The sequence below is a fragment of the Pelodiscus sinensis genome, chromosome 15 (assembly GCF_049634645.1).
Source record: "Pelodiscus sinensis isolate JC-2024 chromosome 15, ASM4963464v1, whole genome shotgun sequence".
NCBI classification, from domain to species: Eukaryota; Metazoa; Chordata; order Testudines; family Trionychidae; genus Pelodiscus; species Pelodiscus sinensis.
In genome coordinates, this window is record NC_134725.1 from 3,159,435 (window position 1) to 3,177,871 (window position 18,437).

The window sequence follows — 18,437 nt, forward strand, 5'->3', positions numbered from 1 at the left end:
AAAGTTTAGCTGCTGAATCTTTTATGGTCTGCAACAGCCATACCATCCAAAAAAGAATGTAATCTGTAAGCGTGTTTGCATCACTGTATCAGACAGTTGGGTGCTGTGTGAAACCTGGTAGTGCTGATGATTCGGTGGCACTACTGGCATGTGAATTTTAATGTAAAAAGTAGTAGATAGTTTTAAAAGATCTTATTCAAATGTTGTTACTTTGCTGCGGCCTCCGTAAACTCTTCTCTGTTTTTTGGTTGGTTGTTGCTGTTCTAAAGCTCAGTGCATCTCCTGCTGATGTGCAGGGAATTTGGATTGGGTCACTCTCTGCTGCCTATCTACATTACTGGACATTGATTTTTGGCATGATACTGATACGACTTATCATTGTTTGAGGGATTTTCCTTTTTTTTTTTTGTAATTGGCTTCAAACTTTAATCGTATTGTTTGGATAACCCCCTGAATGTGCCTTTGAAGTAAATTGCATTGAGCTGGATTATTTGGCTGTTCTGCTAGGTTCATGTTTTTAGATTCCACAGCTGGAAACATTCCACTTAACTTCACAAAGATGTACGATCTACGTTTAATTTTTGTTTGTTTGCAGTTGAGATCCATCCTCTTTACATAAAGGAGATAGATTTACTCATCTGCTAGGACTTAACATGTGACAAGCGGGGAGATAGGGAGTTTGAGCTGACAGACCAACAGAAAGCCCCATTGACTTCTACAGGTTCTGTGCTTGCAAATGGGTTCTATGTGAAACTGATTGCAGGTGTGGAGCCAGTCTGGGTATGTGTAAACTAGCTACTTGGGTCCCTTCATACTGTGTAAAACAATCTGAATCTTTTGGTTTCAATGGTATTCTTTCATACTCTTCATCGTTGCATTCAAAACCAGTTGACAGAATTTTTTATTTTCAGCATTCTTGATGTCTCTCATTCACCTGATTCTCTTGATCTTTGATATTGCTTCTAAAGAATAAATACTATTTGCCCATTTCCTTCACTTTCTCTCCTACAGACTATTTTAAACCCAAAATAACTGCCTACATATTTTAATGGATAATTATTTGTGGTGACTTCGTTTTCAGAGTTGTTAAGTACCTGCTACTGCCATAGAACTTAATGGCAAATTTTGGTGCTCAACTTCTCAGAAAAGCCGTGTTTGAAAGAGAGAGTCTGTCTGTCTACGTACCTACTATTTACTTTTGTTTTATTTTTTTTATAGTTGACTGATTCTGTAAAACGGCTGAAAGACAGTAACATTTTTTTGGCGGGATCATCCATTACTCCAAACAGTAGCACCCCGTTTTCCCATGATACAGCTTATTCTAGTTGTCGGCAAGATACCCCGAATTCATATAGCCAGTATACCCCACAGTCCCAAGGAACCCCACAACTGGGGACTCCATTTTCCCAAGATTCAACTTATTCCAGTCGTCAAACAACACCAGCTTACCATTATGGACAGGACTCTGGGTATAAACCCAGGAGACATGAAACAAAATTTACAGATGCCTACAACAGGCGACTAGGACATCACTATGTCCATAATTCGGCAAGTGTTCACAGAGGGTCAGAACATCAGTTTAGCACATACAAGTCTCATCAGCAAGAGCCTGTACAATATTCTCACACTCCTCCCTTGAGCCACTCTGGTTCTTCAACTTATAAATCTGCCTTCTCTCCATACCAAGCACCAGCTGTGTTTCCTCTTCCTGATGAGCAGCAATATCCCCAAACTTCCAGAGATGCCGAGTACCGGAGACCTGCACCACCTCCAGCCGAGATCTTAATAGAAGGTAATGCTGCCACTAATATTGACTTTGTTCCTGTGAAAGAAAAACAAGAGGAACTCCCATCCTTGCCACAGCCAAACTGTGTTACTGAACAAAGTACTGCATCCTTCTCAGAGACTCCAGAAAGGAGTGAAACACCTGGCACCCCAACCATGGAGTCTGAAATGCAGCATAACAGTTTAGACTCAAGGATTGAGATGCTCTTGAAAGAGCAGAGAAAGTTACCTTTCCTTAATGAGCATGATTTGGACAATGAGATCCAAATGGAAGGTAGCCCTATCTCTTCCTCCTCCTCCCAGCTTTCTCCTATCCCATTGTATGGCTCGAATTCTCAGCACAGTTACCGAGGTCAAACCCCATCCTCACGTCCCTCTAGCACTGGCTTAGAGGACATTAGTCCAACACCGTTACCAGATTCTGATGATGACGAGCCAATCACTGGGACAGTTCCTCTGAGCCAGAATTCAAGAGGAACATCAGAGGCTGGTATGATTCCTATTGATCAGCTGAGTAGCACATCCAAAGCAGAGACTTCCGAGACTAAAGAGATGCTGCCTGGTGACAATACGCCAATGGAAAAAATGGATGAGGTAAGAGCTAGATAGAGAATTCAGAAAAGCTATGTGAACATGTATGTGACTAGAACAAGGTAGAGCATGTACTCGATTCAAAAAGTGGTCTTTAGAATCTGTGGGGTGTGTGTGTGGTGGTTTTTTTTAAAGCATAGGTGGTTTTAATTAGATTTGACTGAGGGAGTTGGTAATGGGGTAGATGTGATATGAGCTGATGGTAGGGATGTGAAAGGTTAACCGTCAAGCATCACCCTTAATGGGTGATGCTTACCAGTTCTGGTTAATTGTTAATCAGTGGGCGCTGGAGCAGCTTCCTACCTGCCATGGGCAGGGTGCTGCTCCAGCCCCACAGGGGGCCCACCACAGACAGGGGCTGCTCTGGCATCTGGAACAGCCTCTCCCCACAGGGAGCCCGGGTACCACCCCGCAGGCAGTGACTGCTCCGGCCAGGCTGGAGCAGCCCCTGCCTGTGGTGGGGGTGCCGCTCCAGCCCAACCTCAGCAGGTGGGTGGGCAGGCGGGTGCTCCAGCCTAGTGGGACTAGAATGGCCACAGTTAATATTTAACCAGCTAACTAATTAAACAGGATTTTACATCCCTAGCTGATGGTCTTAGTCCAGTTCATGGTTAACAAGTATCCCTATGTCAAGAACAACCCTGCAGTTGGGAGTTTCAGGTAGGGATCTCTACAACTGAATAGACCATAGAAACTGAATTCCCCCTTTTTGAGGTGCTCTTTCACCAATAAGCTTCAGTCCTAAGCTGGAGTCTGCAGAGAAATTTGCATTACTACTGCTCATGCAGTTTCTGTCTGTGGATCAACAGACTCTTGAGTCACCACGGGTGTCAGTCCAATACTCCATGTTCCTTTTTAAAAATACATATATTTTGGTAGTAGTCAGATGGTTTATTCCATCAGGTGTGAACAGGAAACAGTTATTGGGGTTTAACATACTCTTTCCTTAAGCAATGTAGAAGAGAGGTAATTGATCTTCTTGGGATGTGTTTCACTGAGTTTTCCAACAATAGAGCATAGCCTGCTGCCTCTAGTGGAGCATTTGGGGATGAAGGACATCGGGGCTTAACTACATGGAATGTTGGGCAACAAAAATGATTAGGGGTTTGGAATGGCTGCCATATATGGGGGGATTAAATATAGGGTTTCCAGGTGTCCAGTTTTGAACCAGACAGTCTGGTATTTCAGCTTTCTGTCCGGGAAACAAATTTAGAAAATACCGGACATATAAATGTCCGGTATTTTCTGATTGTTTTATCATCATGAGTATCAGTACGTAGTTGCGCACTGCCTGGCTGGTAGACACGCTCACACTGCGTGAGCGTGTTTACCAGCCAGGCAGTATGCAACTACGCAATAGAGAGGAGGGGGGCAGGGCCCGAGGTGGGGTGGGATGGGGTGGAATCCCCGGGGCCAGACTTGCCCATGCACCCCGCTGGGACCGTGAGCGGAACGGGCAGCACCCCGGGATCTGCATGTGCCCGGGCCAGCCCCGCTCCCCGGTGGCTGGTTCTCCACTCCACCCCCCTGCCAGCCCCGGTAGCTGGTTCCCCCCAGCCAGCCCCACTCCCCCCAACCCCCTCGTGGCCAGCCCTGCTTCCCGCTGGCTGGTTCTCCCCCGCCCTGATCTCCTCCAGCCAGCCCTGCTCCCCCCGACCCCTCCTGGCCAGCCCTGCTTCCCACCGGCTGGTTCCTGGCCAGCCCCTCTACCCTCCTGGGCCGGTGTCTCTCTCCTTTCCCCCCCCACCCCCCCATGATCTGAGATCAAGTGTGTCCAGTATTTTTTTTTTTTTAACCATCTAGTAACCCTAGTTAAATAGACTGGGACTTTTCAACTTAGAAGAGAGGACACGGGGGGGGGGGGGGGGGGGGGGATAAGATAGAGGTCTATAAAATCATGAGTGATGTGGAGAAAGTTAATAAGGAAAAGTCATTTACTTGTTCCCATAACACAAGAACTAGGGGGGCACCAAGTGAAATGAATAGGTAGGAGGTTTAAAACAAACAAAAGGAAGTATTTCTTCACACAATGCACAGTCAGCCTGTGGAACTCCTTGCCAGAGGATTCTGTGAAGACCAGGACTCTAACAGGGTTCAAAAAAGAACTAAATACATTCACAGAGGATAGGTCCATCAGTGGCTATTAGCCAATATGCATAGGAATGGTGTCCCTAGCCTCTGTTTGTCAGAAGCTGGAAATGGGTGACGGGGGAGGGATCACGTGAGGATTACCTGTTGTGATCCCTCCCTCTGGGGCACCTGGTATTGGCCACTGTCGGCAGACAGGATACTGGACTGGATGGACCTTTGGGCTGACCCAATATTGTGGTTCTTAGGTTGCCAGAAGACAGAGAATGCATTGCAGTGGGTGTTTATTTGGTATTGCAGTTGAAACAAATGTGAGTAACATACTGTAGTATACATTTGGTCCCTGGATATAACATGTCAGTGACAGTTAATATGTATCTTCGTAAGTGCCTGACCTTTGTATTCAGTACTGTTTAAAATGGAATCTCAAGCAGATTAAATTAAAAAAAAATTTGAGTGCAAGGAAAAAAAAATCACATTCGTGGAGATATCTAGTGTTCAAGATTGTGGCTGTCTAATAAATAAACTGAATTTTTACAAATGTATAAAACATTTCTGTAATTAAACTGGCAGAAAATATTGCCATATTCTGTGCCAGGGCTGTTCCCCACTCTGGCACTCGAGTGCAGAAGGTGGGGGCCTGCAAGAGAGCTTCAAAACCATTGCCTTAACACAGGGGTTCCCAAACTTTTTGACCCGGGGACCAGTAAATCCATTCACGAGCTTTTGGAGGAACGGTAACATTTCATTTGCATAGTTGCATATTCAATAAGCTAATGATGAATATATTCAAATAAGTTGTTTCTGGTCCTTCCAAAGCCCCCCGTGCCAGCGTTAGCAAAGCTTTTGATACGGTCACCCACAATATACTTGCCAGCAAGTTAAGGAATATGGATTGGATACATGGACTGTAAGATGGATAGAAAGCTGGCTAGACCAGGGTTTCCCAAACTTTTTACTTTAGTTGGAACCCGTTTTTTTTTTTCAGTATTGTTTTTTGCAGCCCAAAAATATAAACGCATATAAAGAAAGAATGAAAAATGAATACATTTTCAGTGTTTCACCCGGCTGCATCCTCCGCCCAGCCTGGGCCAGGGCTTGGGGGACCCAGCACCGCATGGGCGCTCCAGGAGGCGGGAGCAGGAACAGATTGGGGGTAGGGTATCTGGCTAAGAGGGAGGGTGCAAGGAAGGGTAGGGTTGCCAGGTGTCCGGTTTTGTACCGGACAGTCCAGTATTTGAGGGTTTTGTCAAGGAAACAAATTGAGATATTACCAGACATATAAAATGTCTGGTATTTTCTAATTAGGTACATTTTATTATAATTAGGTGTATTAGTCCTTAGCTGGGAACTGCCTGGCTGGTAGATGTGCTCATGCTGCCTGAGTGTGTCTACCTCCCAGGCAGATCGCAACTACTCCAGGGAGGGTATGGGGGGGCAAAACTGAATCCCCGTCCAGATTCACTCGTCTGCCAGGGTCTGCATGCCCGGGTCAGTCCCGCTCCCTCCCCCTTTCTCTTCTCGATCTCCCCCGTCCAGCCCTGCTTCCAGCGGCCGGTTCCCCCCGCTACCCACCAATCTTCCCCCGGTCAGCCCTGCTCCCCCGACAACCCCCCACCAACCCCGCTGCCCCCATCCAGCCCTGCTTCCGACAGCTGATTCTCCTGTCCTCTTCCTCCTGATCTCCCCTGGCCAGCTCCCCCTCCCCCCGTGCAGCCCTGGTTCCACCACCTGCCCTCTCCGCCGCTGCCGCCGGACAGCCCTGCTACCTCCAACCCCGCTTCTGCCGCCCGCCTCCCCCCAATCTCTGCGGGACAGCCCTGCTGCCCCCAACCCTGCTTCCGCCGCCTGCCCACATGCCCGGATCTCCACGGGACAGCCCCACTCCCCCAGTCCTGCTTTCGCCGCCCGCATCTCCGCGGGACAGCCCGCTGCCCCCAGCCCTGCTTTGGCCGCCCGCCCGCCTGCCTGGATCTCCACCAGGACAGCCCCGCTGCCCCCAGCACTGCTTCCCGGTGGCTGGTTCCTCCCTGCCCTCTTCCCAGCCCCCCCCCCCCCCCCCCACTCTACTCCCCTCCCGGCAGCCATGCTGAGGCCCTGTATTTTTTTTCCCGTGGCCCAGTACCAGGCCGCGGCCCATAGTTTGGGAAACACTGCCTTAACAGGCAATGGTTACAAAAACTTCCCCCCCAGAATCACAACACACAGATTTTGGGGAATTTGTTGCCACCATCAAGTGCTTTTTATCCCTAAAACCAGGGGTGATCACTTGAACCCACCGCCAGCAGTTCCCCAAGCTTTTTTTTACCCCAAAAGAGCTTGAAAAAGAAAGAGAGACACAAGCTGCAGTCCCTGGTAGCTGACCCCTCAGTCAGAGGCCTGCAGATACCCACAGACAGACCTTCCAGGACACAAGAATCAAATCCTCACCTTAAAATAAGTGATTTTTATTACAAAACAAAAGGTAAACTTGAGAAAGCAGACTTGGTTGCTAGATGGTACAGAGCAACTAAGGAAAACAAATTAAAACAGAGAAAAGTCTCTGGGCACAATGCTTAGATGGTAAGGGGGGAGGGGAGGCAAAGATTCACACAGAGCAGTTCAAACCAAACCACAAAATAAAGAAAAATTACCCAAAATGCGACTGGACTCCCATTTCCCTGGTCCTCACTTGTAATTTTCTCTTGGTTCAGTCCACTCCCATGCCCTGAATTCTGTGCAGGGTGGGGGGGAATGGTATGGTAGTCCTGCCTGGGTTTAAATCCATTCTCTCTCTGTCAACTCCTGTTTTTTCTCTCCCACACAAAGAAAGCAGACAGCGAACCTACATCCAGTTCAAATTTCAACCCTCTATCTCTATTGGTTCTCCCAGCCCCCTGGCCGACACCATTGCTAGCTACCTGCATTAACCCTGGTCAGCACTCCTCCTGTTCATGTGACGAGGAGTCCTGTGGCACCTTATAGACTAACTGAAGTGTAGGAGCATAAGCTTTCGTGGGCAAAGACCCACTTCGTCAGATGCATGTAGTGGAAATTTCCAGAGGCAGGTATAAATATGCAGGCCAGGATCAGGCTGGAGATGATGAGGTGATCCAATCAAGGAGGATGAGGCCCACTTCTAGCAGCTGATCTGGAGGTGTGAATTCCAAGGGAACAGAAGCTGATTTTGTAGTTAGCAAGCCATTCACAGTCCTCCTGTTCATGACACTCTGGTAAACAGTTGCCTGTGCAGAAGACTTTGGGATTCTTTGGATGAAAGGGACTATAATAATCAGAGCACATATTTTAAAATGTTAAATAAGGCTAATAGGAACCATTCTTCTGAGATCTGCTTTTATGCCTAAATGATACATTTTTGTGGGTTTTTTTGTAAGTATATAGCTAGATCTTTTTGAACTTGGGTGTGCCAGTCCAACTTTAGAAACAACTCAACTACACGGTGTGCCCCCATTCTTTTTATGAGCTTGATCCAGTGTCTACCCCTCTGGTAACAGTACTGGAAATGAGAAGACTGATACATGTTTCCTTTGGGGCCCCTGGCTTGGTTGAGAATCCATTTATTGTCCAGCATTCAGTAGTGACGGATGGCAGAACAAGGAGCAATGGTCTCGAGTTGCAGTGGGGGAGGTCTAAGTTGGATATTAGGAAAAACTATTTCACTAGGAGGGTGGGGAAGCACTGGAATGGGTTACCTAGGGAAGTAGTTGTCAGCCGACGGTCAGGGCAGTGAGTGGTGTGTGTGTGTGCTATACGCCCGAGACTTCAACTGCTGAGACCGGGGTCCTTTGCAGCGGGCAACCTGGAGGAGGTTGACGAGCGCCCCAATAAGTTTACAGGGAGAGCTTATTACACTTCAGATTTTAGCTGCTAGAATCCGTGATTCCTTCGCAGCGGGCAGCCTGGGGGTGGCTGAGTAGTGCCCCAACGGATCTGCCACCTGGGAGTGACACAAATCCAAACGCCCCTTAAGACCGGCTGAAGTTCTTTGAAACTGTGCCTGGTTCTGTTACAGCAACTGAAGGAGTCAGGTTAAAGCTTAAACAGTTAGGGTATGTCTACACTACCCCGCTAGTTCGAACTAGTGGGGTAATGTAGGCATACCGCACTTGCAAATGAAGCCCGGGATTTGAATTTCCCGGGCTTCATTTGCATAAGCCGGCTGGCGCCATTTTTAAATGCCGGCTTGTTCGAACCCCGTGCCGCGCGGCTACACACGGCACGGGCTAGATAGTTCGAACTAGCAAGCCATTCCGAACTATCTGTACACCTCGTGGAATGAGGGGGGATATGATAGAGGTCTATAAAAGCATGAGTGGTGTGGAGAGGGTGCATAAAGAAAAGTTCTTCATTAGTTCCCATAAAGAAGGACTAGAGGACACCAAATGAAAGGAATGGGTAGCAGGCTTCAAACTAGTAACAGAAAGTTCTTCACAAAGCAAATAGTCAACTTGTGGAACTCCTTACCACAGGAGGCTGTGAAGGCTAGAACTGGAACAGAGTTTAAAGAGAAGTGAGATCAAGTCATGGAGGTTGGGTCCATGGAGTGGTATTAGCCAGGGGGTAGAAATGGTGTCCCTGGCCTCTGTTTGTGGAAGGCTGGAGATGGATGGCACAAGACAAATGGCTTGGTCATTGTCTTCGGTCCATCCCCTCCAGGGCACCTAGTGTTGGCCACTGTCGGCAGACAGGCTACTGGGCTAGATGGACCTTTGGTCTGACCCAGTACAGACATTCTAAGCTCAGGGCTCAGGGTCGGGGGTCTCAGTGGACCACCTTGATTTTCATGCAAACCTGCTCCTGGGTTCATATGTGGCCTTTGGTGGCCAGGCTGGCAGCTATCCTGCCCTAGACTGCCACTTTCCTGTGCCTAGTGCGGAGGTCGTGGACGTTGGAGGCCTCCCCCCAAACCTGGATGAGGTCCACGATCTCCGCACTAGACCAGGCGGGTGCCCGCCTATTGCGGCCCTGGGCAGGCTCCTGGGAGCCACCAGCCTGGTCCCGGGAAGAGGCGGAGGGCTGGGTGGCAGCGGGTGGCTGGTTCATGCTGTGTCAGGTGCAGGGTCTGCTGGTTGGGTGCTGGCAGGCTTGCACCTGGCACGGGCACCGTAGCCAGACTGTGCCCCTTTAAGGGCTCCGGGGCCGGGAGGGGGGGCAGAAGAGTTTCCCTGGTGTTGGCCAGAGTGGCCACCAGGGCAAGCTGGGGAGGGCTAGCCTCCCACTAGTTCGAATTAAGTGGCTACACAGCCCTTAATTCGAACTAGGCTTAGTCCTCGTAGAATGAGGTTTACCTAGTTCGAATCAAGCGCTCCGTTAGTTCGAATTAAGTTCCAACTAGCGGTTCGCGTGTGTAGCGCCTAGGAAAGTTAATTTGAACTAACGGCTGTTAGTTCGAATTAACTTTGTAGTGTGGACATACCCCTAGAGTGGAGATGAAACATGGGCTGGGGGAGGGGGGGAGGGAAAAAAAAAAAGAATGGATCCATTACAAAGAGAACATACAAGAATTTGAGAGAACCTGTAGTGCTCATTCAAAGTAGTATTGAATATGGGAATGAAAACGGGGGGGAGTGAAATACAGTTTAATTAAATTTTACTTTAGCAAGATTCTGTAGGTAACACTGAGCAAAGTCTTTTGTCTTGCCTAATTGAGCGACAGTGAGGAAGACATAATCATAACAAGCTATTTAAAAAAAAAATCTTTCCGTGGGGGGTTTCGGACGCTAAGGAGTTAAATATATAATTTTTGACATTTTGACCTCCTATTTGAGCCAGGTCTTGTTTTTGCTTGGGGCCTGCTACAGGAAGAGGCCCTGCATGTGTGTATTGGGGAGGGCGGTAGGATCAGAATAAGTCACTTATTGATGGTGCCTCCTCACCTCAAAAAAGATATTTTGGCGTTAGAAAAGGTTCAGAGAAGGGCAACTAAAATGATTAGGGGTTTGGAACGGGTCCCATATGAGGAGAGGCTAAAGAGACTGGGACTTTTCACATTGGAAAAGAGGAGACTGAGGGGGGATATGATAGTGGTGTGGAGAGGGTGAATAAAGAAAAGTTATTTTCTTGTTCCCTTAATATAAGAACTAGAGGACACTAAATGAAATTAATGGGTAGCAGGTTTAAAACTAATAAAAGAAAGTTCTTCACACAGTGTACAGTCAACCTGTGGAACTCCTTGCCAGAGGAGCCTGTGAAGGCTAGGACTATAATAGAGTTTAAAAAAGAGCTAGATAAATTCATGGAGGTTAGGTCCATAAAAGGCTATTAGCCAGGGGATAGGAATGGTGTCCCTGGCCTCTGTTTGTCAAAGGCTGGAGATGGATGGTGGGAGACAAATCGCTTGATCATTGTCTTTGGTCCATCCCCTGTGCGGCACCTGGCATTGGCCACTGTCGGCAGACAGGATACTGGGCTAGATGGACCTTTGGTCTGACCCAGTACGGCTGTTCTTATGCCTTTTGTGTTCCAGCATATGAAGACTTTGGGGTGTGGTTTTTTTTTTTTTTTTTTTTTTAAAGAAGACTGTCATCTGATTATTTATTTATATTTATTTATTTAAATATTTTTACCCCGCCTTTCTATTTAAAATATTCAAGGCGGCTTCAACAACAACAAAAAGCCCACACAATACAAATATATATAAAATTTAAAATATAAGACTTCAGAGGGACATAACCAGCTAAAAACATATGGGCTGCATCTAGACCGGCAAGTTTTTCCACAAAAGCAGCCGCTTTTGCGGAAAAACTTGCCAGCTGTTTACACTGGCCGCTTGAATTTCCACAAAAGCACTGACTTCCAACTGTCTGAAATCAGTGCTTCTTGCGCAAATACTATGCTGCTCCCGTTCAGGCAAAAGTCCTTTTGCGCAAAAGGGCCAGTGTAGACAGCTCAGATTTGTTTTGTGCAAAAAAGCCCCGATCGCGAAAATGGCGTCTAGATTGGCACGGACGCTTATCCGCAAAAAGTGCTTTTGTGGAAAAGTGTCCGTGCCAATCTAGACACTCTTTTCCGCAAATGCATAAAACTTTTCCGTTAAAAGCATTTGCGGAAAATCATGCCAGTGTAGACGTAGCCATAGAGAGGAGGAACACACACATACAGACTCAAACACTAATAAAAGCATGAGTAAAAAGGGTGGCTTTAGCCTGACGCCGAAGCAACGCTAGCGTTGGCGCCATGCGAATATCCCGAGGAAGAGAATTCCACAGCCTGGGAGCAAAAGCTGAGAATGCCCTGTTCCGCGTAGAAGTTAATCTTATCTCCACAAGTGGGGGAACACGAAGCAAAGCCTCCCCAGCTGACCTCAATCCCCAGGCAGGTTCATATGGGAGAGGACAGTCCTTCAGATACACTGGACCTAACTCATTTAAGGCTTTATAGGTCATAACTAAAACCTTAAATTGTGCCCAGAAACATACCGGAAGCCAGTGCAGCTGCCGAAGCACTGGCATAATGTGCTCCGTATAACTAGTGTTAGTTAAAACTTGAGCAGCCGCATTCTGGACCAGTTGAAGTCCAGTTGATTAGCGCTTCACTTTAAGAAATACAGGTTGAAACTCTCTTAATCAGGATTCTCTGGTCTGGCAACATCCATGGTCTGGCATGGATGTTGCAGGACCAGAGAGTCCCAGTGGAGGGCCAGTGGCAAGGATTCCTGTGAGGCTGGCAGGGTAGTAGTCTGCCTGCAGCGAGCCTGCTGTCAGCACATGGCATCAGGTCTGTCTAGTGGGGTTGGGAGACATGCGTGTGGCTGCCCAGTGGGTCCTGGAGCCAGGGCAGCAATGGCTGCCCAGCAGGGCCCGCAGGAGGTAAGGAGCCGTCTGGGAGGCCGACGGGCCGGGCGAGGGGCTGTCAGTGGGGGTCCAGTAATGACCTACCCTGGTCCAGCAAAATCCCTCATCCAGGACCAGTCAGGTCCTGAGGGTGCTGGACCAGGGAGGTCCAACGTGTACTTTTATGTTGGTGATGAACAACCTACCAACCATCCTTGTAAGCACGTAGGTACCAGAGTGAGAGCTGTCTAAAATAATAATGAAAACAGGATTCCTCTGAAATATTAATGAGGAGGTCAATGCAAACAGTCAAGCAAACTCACTTGCCCCAAAGCTAGTGCTCTCACCTTGTTCGTTCGGAGCGGGGTGGGGAAGATCTCTTTCACTCCCTCTCAAACTTCCCTGTCTGCAGCCCTGTGTCTGCTTCAACAACCAACCTTCATTTAGAGGCACCCATTCTGAAAAGATTACATTATAGAACATGGCACATAAAAGCCAAGATGCACTAGGAAATCTGGAGGCCATGAGTTGGATTTTTCTAATGGCCTCCCCCCAACTTATAGTCAAATGACTTTTTATAGGTTTTCAAAAGTGAATTTTTAGGAGTGATTTCAGTTAAGTGAAGTTGGTGTCTTGGGATCCTGAGATCGTTCTGTGCATAAAGAACAGCATGAACAATGCACAGAGAAATGAACAAGAGAAGGAAATAAAACCATTAGGTTTCATTCCATTGTTTGAACCTGGAGCTGGCAGTTTCTCATGGCTTGGAGAGTTGGTTGCAAAATACTGTAATACAATTGCCAGTTTCATGTTTTGTGACTGGTATTTTGACTTACACATTTTGTTAGTGGAATTTAGGTTTAATTTGGAGATTTTTGGTGTGCTCGTTTTGCTGTAATGTGTATTATACCTCATGTGCAGGTGATAAATGGGATAAATAACATTTGTCACAAATCTTTGACCAGCTCTCCTCATTGACCTGCTATCGACAAAGTAGGTTGGAGTCCTGAGTCTGTGGCTTTAACTAGTAGCCTGGGTGTAAGAAACAGTCAGACACTTTCTTATATTACACTCCTTTCTGGTGAAGGTTTTAATTCAGAGGAAGGGTCACATAACTGTTTATGTTGAAGTAATATGTTCTTTTCACATGACTATATAGCAGTGGGTCTCAAACTTTTTGGCCCGTGGGCCATCTGGCTCAATGCAAACCTTTGCACGGACCACCAGTTGCTAATAGAAACTCACCGCTAATTACGCCTGAGCCATTTTGCTAGTGCTGCACCTGGGGAGAACAGTTTAATTTACATTATTAAACAGATGAAGCATTTTAACTTCCTCATGTTAGTTTATCAAACTTCATTTTAAATAAAGTAAAATATTAATTTATGTCCAACACAAAAGGTTTCAATGTTTTCTTTATGGCAGGAGTGGGGAACCTTTTGTGTGTGGGGGCCACTGACCCACAGAAAATCAATTGGGGACCACACAAGTGAGAAGCAAAGAAGCAAACCCCCTTAGGCTCTGGGGTGGGGACAAAAATGAGGGGTTCAGTGTGTGGGACAAGGCTGCCAGTGAGTGGGATTGGGATGGGGTGCAGGATCTGGGTGGGAGGTGGGGTGCAGAATGGGGTAAGGGTGCAAGGTCTGGGTGGGAGGTATGGTGCAGAAGCAAGCTTGGGTGTCTGGCCAGGAGGCAGGGAGCAGGAAGGTGCTTGGGGTAGGGTGTCTGACCAGGGGCAGGGAGTGCCTGGGGATAAAGCTGGGGGGCAGGGTGCCCCTGGGAATAGGGCTTGGGGGGTTCAGGGAAATGGGGGGGCAGAGAGGCTGGTTGTGGCACAACAAGGCGGGGTGGGCGAGTGAGTGACCCCGGGGTGTCCAGCCCTGCTGGGGGTGGGGCCCTGTGGGGATTTGGTTCATGGTGCCCTTAGGGGGCAGGTGCTGAGGCAGCTTGGACCCTCCCCCCAGACTGAGTCCCTGTGGGTGCAAAGCCCTGAAGGGCCCTAGCCCCCATCTGCATCCTGTGGTATCCTCAGCCCCAGCACTGCCACCTCCCACTGAAGCCTATGCAGCCCAGCCTGCCCCGCGGGAGCAACCAAGGGCCATGCCGCTCTTACTGTTGTGACTGCAAACTCAGTGGGGCTTAGGCAAGGTGGATGTTCAGTGGCAGGCAGGACTTCCCATGGAGGGGAGCAGGGCAGCACTCCTCCACGTGTAGCTCCACGGCCTGTGCGAGGGGTGGGGGAAAGGTGAATTTGCTTTCTTCACCTCCCCGCCTGCCGGCTGGAGTTGATGTTGCAGCCTTGTAGCTACGCGTCGTCCATGAGGCTCCAGCAGCAGTGTGGACTCCCAGGTGCATGGGGGGCTGAGCTCCTGCTGCAGACGACCTGGGAGGTGGCCACGGACCACCGCACTTTGAGAACCACTGCTATACAGGATTAAAATGTAGAAGAAAGATTCCTTCTTTAGAACAAGCAGGCTGATTTGTTGGTAACCAGATTCCTCACAGCTTCCCCTTCTCCCAAAGTGTTTTGCAGAGATTATTATTCCAAGTGCTTGGAGTTTATTCCAGCCACTGAACTTTAATCCAGAGCACTGCAGTGATATCGGTGCAGGCTTTAGACTTGCTAAAGGCCATGTTTAAGTTAGTTTGGAAAACAGTTTGTAGGGTTGTGCATCATTCATCTCCTGTTGCTGTGTAGTCACTAAATATGTCCATTTCAGCTGAAGGGTGTTGTGGCTAGTGGGGTTCAACTGCAGAAAATGTATCAGTGGAAGAATGCAGTTAATACGGGCAAGAAACAGAAACCTATTATGATACAAGCTTTGTATTGTTGCCTAAAACATAAATAACTCCGATAATACAAAGATCTTTTAGTACTGAACCTAAAAATTTTAAATTTAAGTGAAATGTAAGGAAAAGTAATTCATTATAGTAATAGGAAAATGTGTTTAAAATAATACATTTTGATGAGGGAACCATCTTTAGATTGGTTCAAACATTATTTTTGGGTTTAAGAGATGTGTCCAGTTAGATATGGCTATAAATTTAGATTTAAAAAAAGTATAAATACAAAAATATTTTACAAAACCTAAGACCATATTGTGCAGATGTCTCACACTTATGCCTTATTCTTTAATGAGCACCATGCAGAGCTCCATCGCAGGACTGATGTCTAGCAGATTTTTTGTTTTTAAATTTCAGTGGAGACAGTTTTTTATTTCAACACCCCACTGCATTGTCTTCAATCCAAGCAGTACAGCCTAGTGCAGGAGAACCGGAAAGTGAAACTTGCTGTAAACCAAAATGACATTTCTCACTACTAAATATTTGTTTTCCAGTCTCACCCAGTCCAAAGTAAAGAGGTATTAACTGAAAGCCATCAGGTAAGTTACTTTTAAAGGGAAGATGCATGATTGGTCAATAAAGAGAGACAGGCTTTGGTGCCTCTGTAGGTGATGGACTAAATCAAGTAGACGAGTTATAATGTACGTAATGCTGAATACTTAACTATTCTTAAGTGAGGATTTATGTTTTTTGTCACAGTTGTTTGCATCTTGTTTGCCTATAGTATTCTGGATGAATAATCTGTCTATGTAGGTACTCATCTGTAATTTCAAACTAATCAACTGATTTAATGGGAAAGTGTATTTTGATTAAAAAAAACATTATCATCTGGTGTAATAAAGAAGTGGCCTACTGCAGGTATGCTTACACATGCTTAAAACTGATATATTGAATATACAAAAGCATTGTTTAGAGACCGACTTTAATATGGGGGAAACGAGCTTTAGATCCTTCCCAGCCCATTGTCTTTGGATCCTGGACTGGACTTTAATTTAAGCAATGTGCTTTAAGTGTTATTGTTCCCATTGTTACAGATGGAGAAACTGAGGCACATAGAGTCCCAAAGTCTCACAGCAGGTTAGGAAAGAGAACCAGAGTTGGTCAGGAAGGTGTTCCCTCTAACATTTTCTGTCCTTGGGCAGGTTGAAATTTCTTATGTGCAATACCAATACTGAGGTAGTGTGTGGATGTGCACCACCAATACAAACAAAAAACCGAAATATAAATATATATTTTAAACAGTCCATAGGTGTGGAAGAAAATATATTAAAACAAGGGATAGTTAACAGAGTAATGCTTACAATGTTTATTTAATATGAAATCAAATAAAAAACAAAATTCACACCACCCTCGGAGTACATGTATTATCATCCTTTCTAACAACTCAAGCTATTAAACACACCAAAATGCATACTATCCACACATAGCTAAGCTTTAAGATGCTAAACAAATCTATGAGTCAACTAGAAATAGTCATGCTCTCCTTGCAAATACTAATACAATGTTTACTGACACTGGAAAGAAGAGAGAGGGTATGTCTACACTACAGCACTATTTCGAATTAACTTAATTCGAAATAGATAATTCGAATGAAGCTAATTCGAAATAACGCATCTACACACAAAAACTATTTCGAAATAGCACATCCACACTGAGTGGACCCTGAACCGAAGGTAAGTCTGGCCGGATCCAGTGCCGGCAGGGCATCAGGTTAGGACTTCAGTGTGTGGGGCTGCTGCCTGAGGCTAACTGAGCTCTGTGCTTAAAGGGACCCTACCCCCACCCCAGACAGACAGTTCTCAGGGTTCCCCGCTCGCTTGTCTACCTCGATGAGGGACAGCAAAGCAGTCCTGTCTTGGAGTGCCCTGAGTGCCCGCACTCGGGACACCACAGCACTCGGCCACATGGAGCCAGAGCTGTCCCTGGGCACGCCGGTGCATCTCGTGGGGTCGTTGCCATCAGCCCAGCTGCACTTGCTGCAGGCTGCCATCCCGGGGGGGTCCATCAGGGGGCTGTCAGGATCCAGGAGGCCCTGAGGGAGAGCGTCCACCACGAGGAGCCCTCAGAGCCTCCCTGATCCTCCCCACCGGGGGCTCGTGCCCCATTCCTCCCTCACGTCCTTCCACTTACCCCTCCCTAGCCCCCTTCCTGATGTAAAATAAAAGACACGTATGTTCAAAAACAGAAACTGGGTTCATTGAACCAAACTGGGGGGGGGGGAATGAACCTCTGGGGAGACTGGGAAAAGGAGGTGGGAGGGGGAAGAGAGAGGGTGGAAGAGGGGAGGGGGAAACCTGGGAGGAGGGAGCTGGAAGGGGGAAGCAAGGGGAAGAAGGGGGAGGGGAAGCTCAGGGCTCAGGTTTGGGGGTCTCGCCAGACCAACTTGATTTTCATGCAAACCTGCTCCTGGGTTCACATGTGGCCTTTGGTGGCCAGGCTGGCAGCTATCCTGCCATAGACGGGCGTGTTCCTCCGTCTAGGGCTGAGATCATGGAAGTTGGGGGCATCCCCCCCAAACCTGAATAAGTTCCATGATCTCCACCCTGGACCAGGAAGGCGCCCGCCTTCTCTAGCCCCTGTCAGGCTCCTGGGAGCTGGCAGACTGCTCTTGGGGAGCGGTGGAGGGCTGGCTGCCAGTGACTTGCTGGCTCGTGTTTTGGGGCCACTGGGTCAGGGGCCCCGGTGGCCACTGCTGGCTCTGGGCTGGCAGGCTTGGAGCTGGCACAGGCACTGTGGCCAGGGTCTACCCCTTTAATGGCTCTGGGTCTGGGGTAGAGGAGAGTAAGTTTTCCTGGTTGTGCCCAGAGTGGCCACCAGGGCTCCCTGGGAAGGGCTGGAGGCCCCCTATTTCGAATTAAGTGTCTACATAGCACCTATTTCGAATTAGCTATTTCGAATTAGGTGTTACTCCTTGTAGAATGAGGTTTACCCAATTCGAAATTATGGCTCCGCTATTTTGAGTTTATTTCAAAATAGTGGTTTGTATGTGTAGACAGCTATTACAGTTAATTCGAAATAACTGCTGTTATTTCGAATTAACTCTGTAGTGTAGACATACCCTAAAAGACATTCACTAAGGCTTATACAGTGTCTCTGGGGAATGTTTAGGATCCATGCTATAAGAACAAGTGAAACAGAGACATGTAAAAACAGAAGTTTTCCTGATTTGAAACTTTCACCTTGGCTACGTCTAGACTGGCATGATCTAGACACCAATCTAGACGCACTTTTCCACAAAAAAGCCCCGATCTCCATTTTTACGATCGGGGCTTTTTTGTGCAAAACAAATCTGAGCTGTCTACACTGGCCCTTTTGCACAAAAGCTTTGCGCAAAAGGACTTTTGCCCGAACGGGAGC

General features: G+C 47.4%; 1 protein-coding gene across 5 annotated transcripts in view; it reads left to right on the forward strand.

The window, feature by feature from the left end:
- Positions 1–18,437, forward strand: part of LOC102460627 (histone-lysine N-methyltransferase SETD1B-like) — a 123,070-nt gene that overhangs the window by 11,758 nt on the left and 92,875 nt on the right. For 4 of the 5 annotated variants that reach the window (XR_012895911.1, XM_075897845.1, XM_075897846.1 and 1 more), the window contains exons 6-7: positions 1,219–2,379; positions 15,575–15,619. Coding sequence is in view for 4 of the 5 variants with exons in the window: in XM_075897845.1 (XP_075753960.1) it covers positions 1,219–2,379; positions 15,575–15,619 (1,206 nt within the window). In the remaining variant the exon portion in view is untranslated. The remainder of the gene's footprint in view (positions 1–1,218; positions 2,380–15,574; positions 15,620–18,437) is intronic. The other variant, XM_075897847.1, reaches the window with a different exon arrangement.